Raw genomic sequence first — 20,430 nt, 5'->3', positions numbered from 1 at the left:
TGGAGACAATACTGAGGTAAGGAATTGTCTTTCAGGTTCTCTTCTGAAACAATGGGCGGAAACATTTTGGTCACTGAAGGATAGCTTAGATCCAATTACAGTGTAGGCCGTTCAAAATGGGAGTTTATGTGGATAATGAACTATATCTCCCAACTCTTATTGATAAACTTTCCTCCACTGGTTTTGGGCTAATAAGGGTTCTTCAAAAAATGTTACCTCTGCTGCCAATACACCTCCATACACTTGTGGTGCAATGTATTATCTTATGCAGACTTGACTACGGCAACGCCTTATTCTTAGGTGGACCAAGATATCTTGTACAACATCTCCATCGCATACAAGCGGCAACTGCAAAACTGGCTCTATCCGGTCATGCGTCTCCACTATTTGAGTCACTAGCTCTACATTCTATTCATTGGCTCCCTGTTGCCAAGTGTATAAACTTTAAAGCACTGTGCATAGCACATAGGGCTTATCACACTGGTTCCCTTCCGCTTCAACATAGGCCACAATGCTGTCTTATGACGAGATCACTGTGCTCTGTGAATGCCAGTTTGCTCAAAGTATCTAAAGGTAAGAAAGATTCCTTTGGTGATATATCATTTTCTGTACAGGTGACTTGATTATGGAAGAGCATGCTGGACTATTTTCATTCTATTGTCAATCTCTATGCCCTTTTGAAAATCTTGAATACTCTGCTCTATAAGCTCTAAAGTTCCTTCATGTCTGGATGGGTCTATGTTTAGTTTAGAACCAGGTTCCTTTTTTAGGTGACAATTTCACGTATTACAAAGAACATTATCAATATTAATGATTAATAATAACATATAAGAGCTATTTCACATTACTTTGTTGATAAGCTCTCCAACATAACATACACTACTGATGCAGAGAACACACCTTTCCTGTGCAACCTGCCCACTGGGATCTCGAAACATCAATGTTAGTCTTTCACCCCATCACAGATCAGCTAGTGGCACTGGGTCTTAAAACTATTAATTTCGCTGGTTTCTTTAAAGAACTCTGCCCAAACAAACTGAAGAAGTTCTTATTTCCTATCTTAAAGAGTTAGCAGTATTAGTGTATCAACAGGTCACTAGCTCATGGATTTTACCCTGAAGCATGGAAACAGGTGTAAATGGGCAGTAGATAAACCAGAGCTAAAGAAAGCTTTTCTGAAACCAAACTCAATTCATGGCCCTGTTGATATTTGCTTATAAACACCTCGCAGTGGCTGTCCAACAACTTTCTGAAATTAAATTCAGATACAAAAGAGTCTAGTTACCCCATCGGCTGAAAAAATATCTTCTGGTCAGCTATAATGGGTGATCCGCTGGTTCCATCAAACTTAATTTGCAGTCTTGAGGTTTTTATAGATGCAGATTTATTGTTGAACTTCCAGGCTGAGGAGGTCGCAAACACACTTTTCTCTAACACAGACTTTAAGGAAACGTTTACCTTTCATGGACTCTAACCTCCACATGACTATAATCAACACTTTGATGCAATCCACATAGCGCTAATTTCACCTAACTGTCCCACACAAGATTCTTCATTACCTGCAGTTAGTTCAAAATACTGCTGCTCATATATTTATCAGTGTACCCAGGCAGCACTACATCATTCTAGTGCTTAGGTCCCTCCACTGACTGCCTATATATTCTAGAGTCTTTTTTTCAAATCCCTCATCTTTGTTGTCAAGGTAGTGCAGAAGAATTATACAGACATCCTAGCAACTAAAATTAAACCATACTGTCCACATACTGTTATCTACTCCAAATATCCTGCTGCTCATCATACCGCAAGAAAGAACAAAAATCTTTAAAGATTGTCTTTTCTCCATCACTGCTGTAAACTATGGAACACAGCGTCTTGCAGAAGCCATCTTTTGTCACTTTTGAAAATGTATGAAGTCCAAGCCTTTTCAAAATTAGAAGATGTCTTCTTTTCTGATGGTTGTATCCTCAATACTTTTTTTGGTTTCTATTTTTCTGTGACTTAATCCTGTCATTATTATACCTCTATAGCACCTTGACGTTCCAGTTTACTAGTAGTATGTGTAGTCCTTTCTGCGCTGGATTGTCAACAGGTTCCTTAATTAGGTGCTTTCAAGTTGTCTGTAAGTTAAACATCTATTCTCAGTGCACTTTGTGTATAAGTACCAAAAAACACGCTAACATAAGATAAGCTTATATAAAATGTATAGTTACATTGTATGTACAGTTACATGGCACGCCATATCATGGTCTGATACATATTGAAACAGTAAAAATATCCTCATGCCCTTACACATTTGCCAATTTACCTCTATATGATGCAGGAAAATATACTCTTCAGAAAAAGTTTGGGTCTTGATAAAAAAAGACAGTGTACTCTGTATCCTTTTTGATGGCTGGGTTGCAAAGTGTAGTATCAATCAATTTTGCCCTGATGAAAGCACAAAAACGGTGGGCTTACATAACACTGAAACTAGTTGATTACCTTTTAAAATCGGACAGATAAAATCACAATGATGATTTGAATGTCATAGTTTTAATCTGAGATAAATACACTGGAATATCCTGCTATGACATTTGTATGTTTTTCTTTTTTTCCTTCTTAGGCCTCTGTACATTCTTCACAATAGATAATGAAATCACAAAGCTGGGGGACACCCAGATAAATAAGTTACTTACCTTCGGTAACGCTTTTTCTGGTGGCTACAGTAACTACCTGTGGATTCCTCACCTAAAGAATTCTCCCACTTGCGCCAGCCTCAACGGAAATTTCTTCTAGCTCTGCACGTCGACGATGACGTCACAAACGCCTAACTCCACGCGACGCCGTATGACATCATCTAGGCAATAAGAAGCCCTCGTCGACGTGCAGACGTCAGTTATCACCATTTTTACGTGCCATAGAGGCGAACAGGTTAACCTTAAAGAGATCATAGTCACTTCAAATGAATGAAAACAGAACATTTATTATATACAAAAGTAAAATATGTCATTCAAGTCCAAATATGTTTTCCTTGAACTATCTAAATTTGAAAAAGAAATGTATATACAGATGTCAACTATATACATGATTCAGGTATATACAAATATACAAGGCAAAGGATGCTCACCCATGGATTTCATGGTATGACCAGTCAGGCAACGGGGAGGCGGGTGGGACCGTGAGGAATCCACAGGTAGTTACTGTATCCACCAGAAAAAGCATTACCGAAGGTAAGTAACTTATTCTTCTGATGGATACACCTACCTGTGGATTCCTCACCTAAAGAATAGAGTCCCAAAGCAGTAGTACCTCCGGAGGTGGGTGCCCCAATGGTCAAACCAAGAAATCCTGGAGCACCGAGCGAGCAAAATGACCATCCCTCCTAACCTCAGAATCCAAACAGTAATGGTTAACAAAAGTATGGCGGGACACCCAAGTCGCTGCCCTGCAGATATCAGCCACAGGAACACCCCTAGCCAAAGCCGAAGAGGCAGCCTTCGCTCTGGTGGAGTGGGCACGAAGCCTCACAGGTGGTTCTTTCTTTGCTAGAGAATAACAAATCTTAATACATAGAATGACCCACCTGGATAGCGTTCTCTTGTGGACAGCTCTACCTTTCCTCTTCCCCACGTATCCAACGAAGAGCTGATCATCTTGCCTGAACTCCTTCGTCCTGTCGACATAGAAGCTCAGCGCTCTTCGTGGATCCGGCCGGTGGAGCCTCTCTTCCTCCTTGGATGGATGAGGTGGAGGATAAAAGGAAGAGAGAGTAATAGACTGCCCCAGGCGAAAGGGTGTAACACCCTTCGGGAGGAAAGCCGCATTGGTCCTTAACACCACTTTGTCCCTATAGAAAGAAAGGTATGGGGGCACTACACTAAGAGCCTGAAGCTCACTGACCCTTCTGGCCAATGTTATGGCCACCAGGAACACAGTTTTGAGAACTAGCAACCGCAAAGAGCAAGAATGCAACGGTTCAAATGGAGACCCCATTAAGAATGTTAACACCAAATTAAGGTCCGACTGAGGCATAACAAATGGTAACGGTGTAAATGTGTTAATAAGCCCCTTCAGAAACCTTAACACAATAGGAGATTTAAACAAGGAAGGCTGATCAGGAAGGCACAGAAAAGCCGACAGTGCAGATAAATAACCCTTGACTGTGGCAACCGCACAACCCTTCTGTGCCAGGTAAAGAGCAAATGACAATATGTCAGACAAACGAGCCTTTAAGGGATCAATTCTATTCTCTCCACACCAGCATACAAATTTAGCCCAACGACTTGCATAGATCGATTTGGTGGAGTGTCGCCTGGCCGATAAAATAACATCCACCACTTCTGGTGGGAGAGAAAAAGCACTGATTGCCCCGTTCAATCTCCAGGCATGAAGGTGCAGGCTCTGGAGGTGGGGGTGTAGAATCTTCCCCTGCGACTGCGAGAGGAGGTCCACTCTGTAAGGGAGATGGAGCGGAGGGCACTGAGAGAGTTGGAGAAGGTCTGAATACCACACCCTTCTTGGCCAATCCGGAGCTATTAAGATGACCCGGGCTCGGTCTTGGCGGATCTTCCTCAGAACTCGAGGAATCAAGGGTATGGGAGGAAACGCGTAAAGCAACTGACCATTCCAGGACATCTGAAACGCGTCCCCCAAAGCTCCTTGCACAGGATACTGGAGGCTGCAAAATAGCGGGCACTGTGCATTCTCCTGAGTCGCAAACAGATCTATCTGTGGATATCTCCACATCTGGAATGTGTACAGAATCAGATCTGGATGAAGACGCCACTCGTGGTCGACAGAGTTGCGTTGACTGAGAACATCCGCACACACGTTCAGAGCACCGACCAAATGATGTGCTACCAAGCAGATCTTGTGATCCTGAAGCCAGGACCAGAGTCGAAGAGCTTCTTTGCAGAGAAGATACGATCCCACTCCTCCCTGCTTGTTTATATACCACATCGCGGTAGTATTGTCGGTTAGGATCTGGACTGACTGACCGCGAATGGAAGGGAGGAAGGCCTTGAGAGCCAGACGTACTGCCCGCAATTCCAACAGATTGATGTGAAATCTCTGTTACACTGGAGACCAAAGGCCTTTGACCTCCAGGTCCCCCAGATGAGCTCCCCATCCTAGAGTGGAAGTATCCGTTACCACTGTGGCCACTGGTGGAGGCAGCGAGAAAGGCCTTCCTTGTGACAGGTTGTCGACCGCTGCCCACCATTGAAGATCCACTGCAGTGTCTCTGGAGATCTTTATTGATTCCTCGAGATCTCCCTTGTGCTGAAACCACAGCCTGCGGACGCACCACTGAAGAGCCCTCATGTGCCAGCGTGCATGAGTGACCAGCAGTATGCAAGAAGCAAACAGACCGAGCAGACGAAGGACCTTGAGGACTGGAACTACCGCTCCATTTCGAAACATTGGAATCAACGCCTGGATGTCCTGAACCCTCTGGGGCGGAGGAAAGGCCCGATTCAATGTCGTGTCCAATACTGCCCCTATGAACAGGAGGCGTTGAGAGGGCTCCAGGTGAGATTTGGGCACAGTGATTGAAAAACCCAGGTCGTACAACAATTGAGTTGTCGACTGGAGATGATGCCGCACGAGCTCCGGAGTCTTGGCTTTGATCAACCAATCGTCCAGATAGGGAAACACCGCTATCCCCCTTCTTCTGAGCTCTGCCGCTACCACCGCCATCACCTTTGTGAAGACTCGAGGTGCCGAAGTAAGACCAAACGGGAGGACCGCAAACTGATAATGCTGCGATCCAACCACAAACCTCCTTCGTTCAACGCCAAAAGAACCTGTGACAGGGTCAGCATTTTGAACTTTTCCTGCCTGAGGAACCAATTCAAAGTCCTCAAGTCCAGAATTGGTCTTAACCGACCATCCTTTTTGGGGATCAGGAAGTATCTTGAATAACAGCCCTGACCCCTCTCCTGCTCGGGAACCAACTCTACTGCGCCTTTTGCCAATAGGGACAACAAATCCTGTTGTAATAACAGAAGATGGTCTTCCGAACAGAAGGATGGGCGGGGAGAGAAGGGAGGAGGGAATTCCCGAAAGAGAAGAGCGTACCCCTTCTTCACAATGTCGATGACCCAAGAGTCCGTTGTTATAAACTCCCACATTGGAAGAAAATGGGCAAGTCTCCCCCCTACCGGAGACAAGTGGACAGGGAGTGGTGGAGGACTACGGCTGCTTTCCCTGCTGCACCCCTCCAGAGGAAGAGGAAGAGGAAGAGGCAGAGTGCTGCTGGGTGGCTCCTCTTGTTCGGACTCTGTCCCTGCCCCTGAAGGATTTGTATGGCAGGGAGGATGCAGTTTGTTGTGGTCCTTGAAATCTGCCACGAAAGGAGGAGCCACGTCCAAAACCCCTAACCCTCCTATAAGATCTAAAGGAGGATGAGGCAGCCGACTGAAGTCCTAGCGATCTCGCTGTGGCTCTGCTCTCCTTAAATCGTTCAAGAGCAGAATCTGCCTTTGTCCCAAAGAGTTTTTCGCCATCAAAGGGCAGATCCAGGAGAGTCGCCTGCACATCTGATGAAAAGCCAGACGAACGCAACCAAGATTGTCGTCTGGAAACTACGGTCGTGCCCATAGCTCTTGCCACCGAGTCTGAAGTGTCTAACCCAGACTGGATCACCTGGGTCGCCGCCGCCTGAGCATCTGTTTCGCTTCCTTCATAAGGGCGTGGCTATAACGTCCCAAAATGCAGGTCGCGTTGGTTGACTTTAAAGCCATACTACATGAAGAAAAAGCCTTTTTGGCAGAATGGTCCATTTTATTCGATTCCCTGTCCGCAGGGGTTCCGGGAAACGAGCCAGGAGAGGATCTGGAATAACAGGAGGCCTGAACCACTAAGCTCTCTGGTGTTGGGTGCTTGGAGAGGAAGACAGGGTCACCTGGTGCCGCCCGATAGCGTCGTGCCACCGCTCTGTTGACAGCCGCTGAAGACACAGGTTTTTTCCAGATGTCTTTAATAGGATATAGAAGGCTCTGCTGTCACAGAAGCTGGATGCAACACCTCCGTCAATAGGTACCTCTTCACCTCCGCAGCCGGAAGAGGGAGATCTAAGAAGTCTGCAGTCTTTCGTATCACTGCATGGAAAGAAGCAGCTTCCTCAGTGTACTCCCCTGGGGAAGCCAGATCCTACTCAGGGGAGGTGTCACCGGAAGGCTCCAAGATCTCACCCTCTTCCAGGTGTTTTCTGCTGTATTCTTCCGCCTCCAAAAGGCACAAAGCCAGACGTCTAGATCGAAGCCTAGATTCAAGACCCGGCGTCGGCTGACACCGAAGAACTCAGTCGGCGCCGAACCTCGAATCCATCCGACGCCGGACCTTTCGGCTCCACAGGAACCTTGACTGTGGATTGGATCCGAGGTGAATCCATCGGCACCGCGGCAGGTGTAACAGGTCTCCTAGGCAACGTCAAGGGCATCGGCGCCGGTTCAGCTGAAGTAGACAAAAATGGCGTGAAAGGCGTCGACTTATAAGACGCCGGAACACCCAAATTAAAGGCCAAAGGGCCCGACAGACCTGCTTATCCTCCACTCGGCGCCAAGGTGGAAAAAATATTAAACTTGGCATTTAAAAAAGCCGCAGGATCCGTACCCGGCGCCGGGAAAGCCGGGTATTGCTGTTGCACCGGCGCCGGCATAGATGCCGTAGATGGGCCAGGTAACTCCTGGCTAGGAGAATCCTCTGGTCTCTGAAGAGGCTCGACCTCGAAAACTGACCCAGGTGAAGTCGGAGTCGTAGGAGGTTGAGGGGTGACGGTCGGGCTAATCTCCCACGTCGGACGGCGCCGAGCTGACGGAGATGCCGATCTGGACCGGGACCGTCCCTTAATCGATCAGCGCCGGGAGTCGTGACGGCGTCGAGAGTCTCCATGCCGATGATGAGCCCTTGAGGATCTTGAAGAGGACTCCCTCCGATGACGCCTCTCCTTCTTTTTCTTGGAACGGGCCAAGAACAATTTTGCCTCCCTTTCCTTAAGTGCCTTTGGGTTCATGCGCTGGCAGGAGCCGCATGACTCGACCTCATCGTCGGAGCTAAGGCACCAGAGGCAATTCTCATGGGGATCGGTAACCGACATTCGACCCCCGCACTGGTTACATGGCTTAAAGCCAGATTTCCTTGGCTGCGACATTGTAACTGTTGATTAGTAACTGTAGCTCCCTGTGAGCCTCGAAGAAAAACCGTTACTCGGAGGCACGGAAAAAAGGGAACTGATGTCTGCACGTCGACGAGGGCTTCTTATTGCCTAGATGAAGTCATACGGCATCGCGTGGAGTCGGGCGTTTGTGACGTCATTGTCGACGTGCAGAGCTGGAAGAAATTTCCGTTGAGGCTGGCGCGAGGGGGAGAATTCTTTAGGTGAGGAATCCACAGGTAGGTGTATCCATCAGAAATATAATGCAACACTAGAGTATTTGGCCGACACTTCTTGATGTCATCATGATTGTATGAATTCGATAAAATACCTTCATATTGCCGAACTATTTTTTATTTTGAGCGACTGTTTTGGGAGATCTATCAGTTGGATAAGTAACATGTATGATAATGTTAATATTGAAAAAGTCAATGTGCGCAATGATACACTCATATATGAAAACAATATTGCATCACTAATATCAAATTCACCCATCATGAACTCTCCATCAACCCAGACTCACAAATACGTGGTTGGGCAGGCTCTGAGACGTAGGCCTAACGTTACTGATTTTCAGGTCAGAGGTGGGGTGGCACGTAGCCAGTAGGCAAACGCATAAAAAAACTTAGATCAATCCCACAGAAAGGCGCAACGACACCACAAAGGTCCAAGGAAATTGGCTCCAATAAAGCACACATGGCCAGAGAGGTGCACGTGTTCCTGAAACCCCATAAAGCCACATGCCACATTAAGGAAGGAACCGCTCAGCCAATCAGAACACAGCATCAACAGGCACACAGCGATCAGGTGCCCCTCAGGCCGGAAATCTGGACATGTTACCCCACTGGCCCTCATTGCGTCCGTGCAAGGTCGAGGCCCACCTACATTTGTTATCAGGGAACCTATTTATGACTATAAGACAACAACCCACATTCTTTACCTAGAAAGAAATGCTGCAATTGTTTTATGGTGCCCAGAGAAATGTATAAAACACCGCTCAGATCGATTGTACTTTGACACAGTCCTCAGTCCCCGTTTCTGTTACTAATCTCCCGGCTGTAGTGTTTAATTAAACAAACTGTTCCTGTTTTGTCAAACACCTTCTGTCTTTTTTTTTCAGGGTAAATTCACATTAGATCAACAATGAGATCTGTGGTTGGGGTTTCTGAGTAGAATCCGGGGGCCAATATCACTTGAATACAGAATATCCTTGAGACATTCACTAACTCTTTCTGCCTCTGTATGTTTGAGTAAGGAATATATGACTTCAATTTTCTGCCATTACGGCTGGTGAACATAACACTAACTTGGTTATGGACCCACTTTGTCTACACTATATGCAAATGATTGATGCTTAGTTCTTTGTAGTTTTTTCAGATTCATTCTTGAAGAGTAGGTTAGCTGTGTACCTCTTTCGTCACTAGAAGATGTGTTATAATTAAATATACACCTCTTAGAACTTTTCATTACATGGGACAATGAATGTCACATTATATCTAGTCTTGTACAAAGCTGCCATAATTAACATTGCACACACTATTTGTAACCTTTTGTCACATTTATTTCATAATGCGTGCTAATCTTGGTTCTCTATCTGGTACACTGATATCTCAAGAACGAGTGTGTGTTTCAGTCAGTGTATGAAAGGATTGTATTAATGTTTTTTAAAACCCGATCATAGCTGCATTCAAATTACTACTTTGTGTGGCAAAATCAGAGACAAATATATTGTATACCACTTTGTGGTGTTATCAGGGGCAAATGATGTGGTGTGACATCCTTTGATATCATACAGGCTTAAAGGATTTGTGATTAAACTGATGTTCAGGGTTGAGTGGTGATCCTACAGGTTACATCATTACACCGAGGAGTCAAAGAGATAGTTGCCTTAAGGTGAACCTGAAAAGCCAGCACTGGCTTGAAACTGAAAGGATGATGTGGGCAGGGAAAGGAGTGTTGTTCTTTTGTCGTCTGTTGATGCAACTACTCACTTAATGTAACGGCCTAATATCAATAATTAAGTAGGCCTAAAAGAGTTCTCTCTCATAGCTTCCATCCTATAATCACAGGGTTGGAATCTGGGATAAGAAAAGCAGAAAATCTAGGGCCATTCATCACACATGCTTCAAGATTCTGAATAGAACACGCTATATTTTAAAGCCAAATATTTTAAATATACACAGTAGTAGTGATTGTAAGTAACTCAATGTTTCTCCCACTACCATGTAAATCTCTTCTGTATCTTTTCGGCCAATGAGAGGGACGCATTTTGTTTACCACCATTATTTTATTTTTAAAACAAAACAAGCACCCATGTTAAGGACATCCTGCGGGATCAAGTGCACAAAAGATAAAAAGAATATATAAAACACAAGGGCAACTACGCTAGGTAAAGAAGTAGGCATTGGGACTGTCCTGTCACACATTCTGTAATCATTACATCAAAGCACAGAGCATCTACCCAGCAACCATGAACAGAAGGAGATGGCAAGTTTTAGGAGAAGGAGATTCCAGTTAACAAACACTGGATTCAAATTCCAAAAAACAGCCCCCTCCAAGGGAGGGGAAAGCAATCATTTAAGGCATGCCTTCAACTTTACTTTATATTTTGATTTACCACCAGATGAAGGAGGCAGGCAGCAGAAAAGCTGGCAGACAAATAAGGAGCATTACTCTCATTTTATTTGCCTGATCGTACAATGATACAGATTTAATGTATGGTGCCTGGATATTAGTATGGTGTCCTGTATAAGGAACTGCAGCATAAAGGTTTCTTGTAACCTTCAAGCATCTAGATGATTGTTTCCATACCTTTTTCTTGGGTATGTCATGGCTTTTTCTTTAAAAGCGTTGCCAAGGTGGCTGTTGCCATATTTCTTATTACTAGGTGTTACCAGAGTGTTAACAATCATTGAGATTTTGAAATAATACTGATTTAAGAGACGTATGGTTTAAAATGTCTTTAATCTCAATCCTAAATCATTAGAATGTTAGGTTAATGTTCAACATTGAAAATCTCTCGATTAACCCACACACTTGATGTGTTGTATTTGTATTAATCTACTGTCAATTGTCAATTATTCTGCCAACATACCTCAACTGCTCATGATCAGATGTTAACCTGTCAAAGCCATTTCTGGAGTTCTGGAGTAGCCCTTCATACTGTAGTTTAGAAATCAGTGTTCAAAGCCTTATCACGCATGAGACTACTGCTAATACCACTACACATCCTTAACAACTTTCCATTTGTGTTTCCAGATGTATCCAATGAAAATAAAGCCTCAATTATATTTATGCTTCACTCTAAATTGCTGACCTAGAAAAATATCTGACTGCACATCCAGACAGACATGAATTACTTTCTTTGTTTTCCTCCTGCAGCTAAAACCATCTGTGATGTATCATTTGTATTCTACCTTTTTTTATAATTAACGATGTTTCTTATTTTTAGGTTTTTTTCTGCCCCTTCATGCAGAGTACAGAACAGTTAAGACGTACCAATACATGTCTCATTCCAATCACGGTTGCCCTTTTGTGTCATTACCACAAATAAATCTATTTTGATTCTTAGACAGGTATGACATTTCTGTATAAAACCATTTTAGTCTGGTTTTGAGGCTGTTGGACACATCGAGTGTCTTAGCTCTGCTAGGTTAGACGACTTCTTATCTCTATCCATTTGGGATCATTTTTGTCAAGTATTCCCAATGTCAAAAATGCTGACCAGTCACTAATGCTTTACTTAAAACAAGTAAACTCTTAAGACCTCTCCACAACATGTGTCCTTTGATGCACGCAAAGAGTAAACCTTCGGCTGAAGCTTTTACCACACTGGGTACACGGGTATGGTCTTTCTCCTGTATGTGTTCGTTGGTGCACACTGAGGTTAAACTTCCGACTGAAGCTTTTCTCACATTTGTTACATTGGTATGCTCTCTCTCCTGAGTATTTCCTTTGATTTAAAGAGAGGCTTCTCTTCTGGATGGAACTCTGATCACATTCAGTGCATGAGAACGTTGTCCATTTTGTCTGTTTGCCTCGTTGATATGAATAAAGCTTTGCATTCTTTAACCCACAGTCGCATTTACTATACTTCTCCGACCTTTGCATTAAGGGAATTTTAGGATGTAAAACCAACTCAGCGGAATGGCTGACACTACTGTCCCATGGTATAACCTTTTCTCCTACCAGTTCCCGATTTCTTTCTGACCATCGCTGACTCCTAGGAAACGTTCCCACATTGGTACTCTGCAATATGTCGACTTTAGATTTCTCTCTCGATATTTTTTGATCTGCTGCTTTTTCAATCCATTTTATTGTATCTCTATCTTTGCTTTTCCTGTTCTTAGGCACATCACCTGTTGGGATTAAAATAAGAGTCCTGTTGTTAGCTATTTACATGTAATGAATGACCCGAGAATTGTCATTTCACATGAATCTTTAAAAAATGTGCTAAGTAACAGTAATCTACAGATGATGCTCTACTGAATCATTAATATGTCCTTTGCTACAATTCTTTCTAATTTGAGCCTTTCGTTAAGGTCGGTGAGCTCTGGGAACACACAGTGTTAGCTCTAGGGTGGAAGGCAAATGGAGGACGATGTGCTCAATGTAAAGATAGACTTTTGCTGGTATAAAGAAAGGATGAAACATACTTTGAGACACTGTATGCAAGATAATTGCCAAATCAGCTATTAGCTATCAGCCCAAATAAGCTGGGTTTCAGCTCAAACAGGCCACAAAAAGAGATCACAAACACAATTTCAAAATAAACCAGCACAAGGAAGATACTCAGATCGTTGGCATAAAATGCTCCAACAGAAGTGTTTTATGCTTCGAATAACAGCCTCTAACGTACAAAATACTAGTTTAACAGACACTGTGCTCACCAGATGCAATGGGCATCAAATGCATGGTTTGTGTATGGCCATCAAAAGTTGTCCTGTTAGGTAAATGTGGGTAATCAAAGGTGAACTCATCTGTAATCCTCTACTTGACCAAAAAATTGAATTAGGAAACTTGACCCACTGGCTGTTTGAGGGAATCATACCACATCTTTTAGTTTCACAACGTGTCCTACTAGCATTAGAGCTTCTTTGAGCTGCCTGCAGGCTAAGAAGATATTGAGTGTATGGACAGGAAGCAGCGGTGTACAAGATTGGGAGAGTTGGCTCAAACACCAGTAGTGATAGTCTGCTCTTCTACAGCTCAAGGGAGGAGATTCCTGGTCACATTCTTTGTGCTGCATTCATCTTCAACAAGACTCATAAAATGAGTGGTCCCGTTGAAGAGTGGCTTTCTTTCTAGGCCTATGGTCCAAGAAGATTGCTTTCGATTTCAAGACAGCCAGTCAATTCATCTGCCCCATATTGTACCTCATGACGTTTTGCTTATCTATATCTTCTTTTCTGGCATTAGCTGCTGGTTTGGTCCTGGGTATATTTCTTGGTGTGAAACCTGCATTCCCAGTGGTGGCCCATAAGTAACAAGTTGAAGGTGATAGCTCCTTCTGACCTTCTGGAGTGCTAGAAGTCATTTCTCAGCCGCCACCGGTTATACAAGGAAGGGGGCAGGGATTGGACACAGTGATCAGGGTGCCTTGCAATTAACATGGTTAGCATACAGATTACACAAAAGCTTGAGTGGGGAGGTGGGCTGTCGAGAAGGGCATCTGTACATCAGAATTACCTGAAAAACGCATGTGAAGGACAATCATATTCAAAGCCAGTCACGATTCAGATACTGAGCATTTATTTGGAGCAAAGTGTTCCACAAATACATGCTAGCAGAGGAGCAATGAGACCATTAGGGAGGGAGGGGGCCTTAATTTTTCTGTGTACCTGCATGGGCTTGCGAAATCCTACATCTACCAGACTTGCTAATTCTGCAATATCATTAGATGTGTTCAATTAACATTAACGGGTTTCCCATAATAAACATGTATTACAAAAGGCCCACTCCCAGACCGAATTAAATTGTTATACCTTTTTGCCTAATATCTCCCTCTTTTACACTTGAATGTTTTGAAATATCTAGTTGAAACATTATTTGTATTTTAAGCTTTGATCAGACCTTAAGTTATTTATCTCATGACTATATTGTTGTTATTAATACATGCATTCATACAGGGCTAAGCTTTTGACCAGAGCCAACCTAGCAAGGGCAATGCGAGATGATAGACGAAAAGGCCACTCACCCATCGCTGTCTGCAAATAGATGTACTGAGTAACATCTGAAAGCTCAACTTCAATGCAAAAACCCTCTTGCTTCTATTGCACCTTCATCCAGCCAACGCCCCTCTCTTAAGTATGGTTAGTGCAAGTCCTCAATCAAAGTATGCACTGTTCAGTGTTAAGTCTTGTGCTCTGTCCGTGAGAAATATACCAACAAAGGATCCAATTAAGGATAGGTGTTGTAGGGAAACACTGCGATCAGAACTTGGATGAATAACTACCAATGATGGACAAAGGAATTGTCCAACACTAGGTAAGGTGGCTTGGTGAAAGTGTTAAAACCATCCTTAATGGTCCCTATATTTCAATCTGCTGAAAAACAGAATTCAACGTTTATATTTATAGTAATGGTAAAAATGGATCACCTCTTAATTAGCCCACCAAGCTGAAGCCACGCTTTCCAGGCCAATGGCCTAGATCCTGACTAGCTAGAATGTGTAAAGACAAAGTCTATGAATTAATACCCCACAACCGGAAGCTAAGCAGACTTCTGGTGGCATCAAGAAGAAAGTTCAAGGTCATATGCACATTTCCATGGTGTTTGAGCATAGGCACACAGACTATGGGTAGAAGTCAGCCCATCACCATGCCACGACCAAGACCTTCCTGTCTAGCAAGTTTAACGCCATCCATCACAAAACGTTTACATGAAAAAAACATTATGCTAGGCCCTGGATATTTAAGCTACAAAAAAAAAAAAAAAAAAAGCTATGGAACTATGTCCCCGAAAGCCCAGCGGACCTTCAAACGAAGCTGGAAAATGCACTATTACTGAAGCTTTTGTCTAAATTATGACCATATGGCATAAGGATGAGATATAATTGAATAGAGTTAATGTGACCTGATTCCAATGGGAAAAAATTTACATCTTCTCTGATTCTCTTACTATTACTAACTTCTGGCAGCCTTCCCAAAACCAACTTTTCTCGTAGCAGAAACACAGCTGAATGGGCCAAAGAAATCTTCCTTGGTTATCCTTGCAACTACCTCATAATTCGGGGGTGCCATCGTCAAAGCGTTGCTGCCACAGTTCATAAAAGCAAGCGTTTGCAATGCAATAGGTCGTGCATTTGCAAGAGCTAGAGCAATTGGCGTTGTAAATGCATCATTGGACCTTTCTTGCCACATAAACTGGTCAACCCTGCCTTATAATTTGGTCCTTTCCTGCCACATAATTCCAGCGGCCCTGCCTATAACGAAAGCACTTCAGTTTACCTTTTTCCGCCATCTGCAGCAAAAAGTGAAAATGTTGCCATTTAACATCCTAATTTAAATCTGCCATGCTAATTACAATGTAATACCAGTTTCACCACTCCTCCTCTATCAGAGTTGCTGGCTGGCCGACCGATATAAAGTTTAGCCAAACAAAGCAGTTTTTGTAATCTGTAATAAGGGATTTGGCTTGTTAGACTTCACATGACACAAGTGAAGTACAGATGGCTACGAAGAGACATTCATTTACATGTTCTGCCTGAACTAATTGCAGAAATTAGATGTTATGCACACCCAGAACAATAAGGAGGGAGTATTCAAGAGGAAACCAAATGGCGACAGGGTGAAGGGAAAAGAAATGGTAGCTTGACGTCGAGAAAGGCCATAGATGGGAGCATCTTTGCCTCACACAAGGCTAGAATACTGCTCCTTGCAACCCCCAGTTTAAGGCATCAGTGACCATTAGCTTATTTTAGGCCTATGTAGTCTAGTGGTGCCATGGAGCAGCCACTTCCAGCTGTACGTGAAGGAGGAAGTGGGCGTGGGTTTTTAGTTACACAGCTCCACGTGTGTATGTTTTGGAGGAAAGTATAATGTGCATGGGTAATTTAAAAATGTAGAAATTATGCTTTGACATTCTTAAAAAAAAAAAAAAAACAACTGTTGCTAAAATAAGATCTGAGCTTTCTGACTTTTACGTCCTATATAAAAACATCAACAACCGGAATATGGAAAACGTATATATGTGAAACTTGGGAATCAAATTGCACGCTTTTCTGAAACAGGTTGTTCACGTTTGGAGCTTAATTTTACAATAATAGAGCTATTTCTAATATATATTTTAACAGTGTTATTATAAAAAAAAATCATTGTCAGTTTTATTGTGTGTATGGTCTAAATGGCATTATAACAAATTGGCCTAATACTAAACAAATTAACTTGATTTGGAAAAACCGAAAAACATCTCATTTTAAGCACACAAAGTTACCAATCACTATGAGGCCTCGAATGCCACGTTGGGACCATCTTTATGTTGTGCGCAAAACGGGATTATGCTTGGTGCTCAAAACGCCAGTGTTTGCTTCCGTGATTTGAGCAAGACTCTCTCGGCCGCAGAGCAAGACTCCCTCAGCCGCAAAGCAAGGAGCGAAAACCACAAATACACTTTTGCACATGCAGACATAAGCAAAAAATATGGAAAATGTGGTTGCACCTACAGTTCAGATAGAATCAAAAAGTCTTTACTAGGTCTAACTGTTCCACCAGAACTACTATTTCATTTTTTTTTTTTAAACGATTTCCGTCTGATTCGTACCAGTTTCAAAACTTCTGACGTCAATCTTTTACATTATTACTCCAACCTCTTACTCGCCTCCTTGTCCGCCAACAGATTGCTGCTGGGGGGAGCGGAGTGTTTGACTCTCTCATTCCACCTCCCCCAACAACTCTCCCCTCATCCCCCCACCGCCACCACCACAGCATTGCCTGACGAGTGCAACGCTATGCCCAACAGTACCCACAAGGATGTGTGGCAAGTCTTGACAAGGTTTCCAGTTCAGGTTAAGGGAACATTTAAAAGAAGGATAGTTCACTCATCTGCCACATTAAGGGAACACAACAATGATAACTTGTCTCTATGGCGTATGTGTGTGAAATAAGGCATTTTTGAATACTCAGCTAGTACAGAAGGCGACACAATGGTATTTACAGGATAATCCCATCAGGTACGGGACACTCTGGGAATTTACAGGACATAATATACCCAGAATGTCTTCCAGACAGGTGTACAATGGTCCACAAGTCCACTTAGGCAAATGCCCCCCTGCCACTGGCAGATGTTGGAGTTAGTTATGCACACGGAACACAAGAAGGATCAAAAGGTAGACCTATTTGATTTCTCATACACTTGTGTGGTCAGCAATCCTCAATCACACCTAGATAATGGCCATGGCACACCACTTCGCTGTTTGCAGCTACCTATGGCAGCATTCTCGATGATCGCAAATGCCTGTACAACTGCTGACATGATGGTGAACAAAGCCATTCGATGTACTGGAAGTGGTGACTCGGCAACCGTATTCTTATTCACTGAAGCTGCACAGGTTCAGTTTGATTGGCATGCAGAGAATTGAAGTGTATTTTTAGGTGCATTTACCATTCTCCATTGAAAGTGGACTGTCATTCTCTCATGAACTGCGTATCACAAAATGATGCCCCCCCCCCGCGCAGAATGTGATTAGGGGCTCTTGAGCCTCCCATGTCTCACAGATATTCATTGGAATTGGGCTTAAAAGGCCCTTTTCCTTGAAGTTTGGGGACCCCCTCGTGCCGCAAGCACTGCAGAGGCCTGTGTTACGCCGCTGCCTCATATGACAGAAAACAGAATGGAAGGTTCACTGAAATCTGGGTTGTTGCTGCATGATTGATACACACAGACTACACAACTATCCTGCTCTAAAAAAATCCAGGCTGACTTTGGAAGGTGCACATATTACTACTATCAGCCCAATGCTGCATGTGCATGCAAGCATTCTCTTCCACAGAGTTCGGCCAATGTGGACACAAGCAAGAACCATGCTGGTGTGCGCACATGCATGTGATATTCTTGCAGCACATTAACATTCCATGTACTGTGCATCTCCACTTGTCCCTTCAAAAATGAATATATGTCCCACGTCCTTCCCTTTAGGTTGTGTGAAAACACTAATATTTCAGACTTACTGACCTGTTCTGCATAAGCACTTGGCGTAGTTAACCCACTTTCCTCCACAGTGCCGGCAATGTCAACTTCAGAGATCTGTTTACATGTTAGATCTGTTACAACACATTTCATCGGGTCCAACGAGGGATCCCTCAGTTGTGGCGCCATTCATTTTAAAGGAATCAGCATTTTTTTTCCAAATGGTATTTTATTTGGGGTAATGCCATTGTTCTGTACTTGTGTAACTGAGCTCAAGTTCCGGTGTACTGCGGCCCTGTGAAAATGATCATTTCACCTTTGCTAATTCATGCAATTTTCTTTCTCCACAAATGCTTTGACCGGCTCTGTGATGTGTAGGTTGATGAAATAGTTCATTTACAAGTTTGTAGCACCGGTGCCTCGACTAGTACAATAGTCTGTAGTTCCCACAGCTATTGGAGTGTATGCCACCAGAACAATATATACCAAACTGCATGTGTCTCACTGGTACTGGCTGCTTCGGATATACTGCTAGTTGTTGTAATGCCTTGGTTTAAGGTATAGGACAGCTTCACTGAAGCTATTGCCACATCGGTGGGGTTACTGTCTGACGTGCATGATGTGAGTTTATATTTGCTCCACTCATTCATGGGAGGGTGCGTGGTGCAGCTACTGGTCACAACATTCTCATGCTCACTGGTAGCTAATACAGGGCACTGCAAGCGCCAATCATGCTTTTTCAGCAAACTGATTCCTCCGACTGCCTATAAGCTTTCAAGACGTTAACAGATCAGACATAAACCATGTCTGACCCTGCGGCTGTTGTAGCATTTCACATTAATGCATTTATGAAACATTTGCATTTATTGCCTCCAGACAGACACTCCGCCTCACTACTTAAAATTACTTTGGTTTTTCTTCTGTTTGTATTCCCCAAACACGGCGACTAAACTCAAGCCATGGAAAAGCTGCCCAAAAGCTCCAAAATGAAAGTCACTATGGGGGCAAACCAGGATAAACTACGGTATCAGAGAAGAACCGTTTTCAGTAGAACTAACGCCTCAACACTGGATAAAGCCACGAATAAGTTCGGCCTTAAGACTCTTCACATTGCTCTCAGCATCTGAAGATCGGAACAGCGAGTTACTCCAAAAAGACTGGTCTTCGGTAAAGTTTAGCAATATGATGCTGGGACTTGGAGAGTTCTGACATTCTGTTTGAAAACTTGACAAGTTCAGGTGAACAAAAACTCACTTAAACAGCAGCATTTCTGTAGGAAAATACCATCTTTCTTGGCATGTTACCCCCAAATTCTGCCTGATTGTCAGTGTATTTTGACTGTGTCACTGGGATCCGCTAGTCAGGACCCCAGTGCTTATAGTTTGTGGCCCGCTTGTCAGTGTGTTTCACTGTTTTCTAAATTATCACTGGAGTACTGCTAATCAGAATTCCAGTGCTCATGCTCTATCTGTTTTTAAATTTATCACTACATACTGGTAACTCACTATTTCACTCTAAACTAGCACGCTGTGGCATGAAATAGGAAAAAGGAAAGGGGAGTGGGCACTCCCCTGTCCATCACCACCCCAGGGGTGGGGCCCAGAGCTCCTCCAGAGTGTCCCTGGGTTTTGTCATATTGGATTCCAAGGTGGAGGGATACTCTGGGGGCATCTGAGAGGGCAGTGCCAGCAGGTGACGTCAGAAACCCTTCCTGAAAGGTCCATACCTGGTTAGGTGACCAATCCCCCTCTGAGGGCTATTTAGGGTCTCTCCTCTGGGTGTTTCCTCAGATTCGGATTGCAAGACTCCAACAAGAATCCTTTGCATCCTTTGCTTCACCTTCTACTGTTGGAGCAACAGCAGAAATGCTCCAGGAACTCTTACCTGCAAGACAGCATCCAAGACGACTACTGCAACTCTAACTCCAGCTCCTGCCAACAACTGAAACAGTTTCCAGGTTGTGCATCTACAGAGGACTGCCTGTCTTTGGCTTGCACCAGAAGAATTGAAGGAATCTCCCGTGGAGTGACGGAGTCTATTCCCTGCTTCAGCATGCACCTCTCTGCAGCGACAACCAGTACTCTGGGTCCCCTCTCCTGATGACGAGCATGGGTCCTGGTACCCGGGTAGTGGACTAAAGAGACCCCGACTGTCCAAAGGTCCAGCTGTCC

The 20,430-nt window shown here is 43.7% G+C and overlaps 1 protein-coding gene across 5 annotated transcripts in view; it reads right to left on the bottom strand.

Moving 5' to 3' along the window:
- LOC138295844 (zinc finger protein 544-like) overlaps positions 1-20,430 on the bottom strand; it is a 374,158-nt gene that overhangs the window by 181,742 nt on the left and 171,986 nt on the right. For 3 of the 5 annotated variants that reach the window (XM_069234416.1, XM_069234419.1, XM_069234417.1), the window contains one exon: positions 10,402-12,492. The exons of the other annotated variants lie outside the window; for them this stretch is intronic. In XM_069234416.1, coding sequence (XP_069090517.1) covers positions 11,894-12,492 — 599 coding nt within the window. In that variant the 3' untranslated portion in view covers positions 10,402-11,893. Of the gene's footprint in view, positions 1-10,401; positions 12,493-20,430 lie in introns of those variants that run through there. 5 annotated transcript variants of the gene reach the window in all.

This window comes from Pleurodeles waltl, chromosome 5, assembly GCF_031143425.1.
Source record: "Pleurodeles waltl isolate 20211129_DDA chromosome 5, aPleWal1.hap1.20221129, whole genome shotgun sequence".
In the NCBI taxonomy this organism is placed as follows: Eukaryota; Metazoa; Chordata; class Amphibia; order Caudata; family Salamandridae; genus Pleurodeles; species Pleurodeles waltl.
The sequence above is the reverse complement of the archived record's forward strand: the minus strand, read 5'-3'. Positions and strand labels throughout refer to the sequence as shown.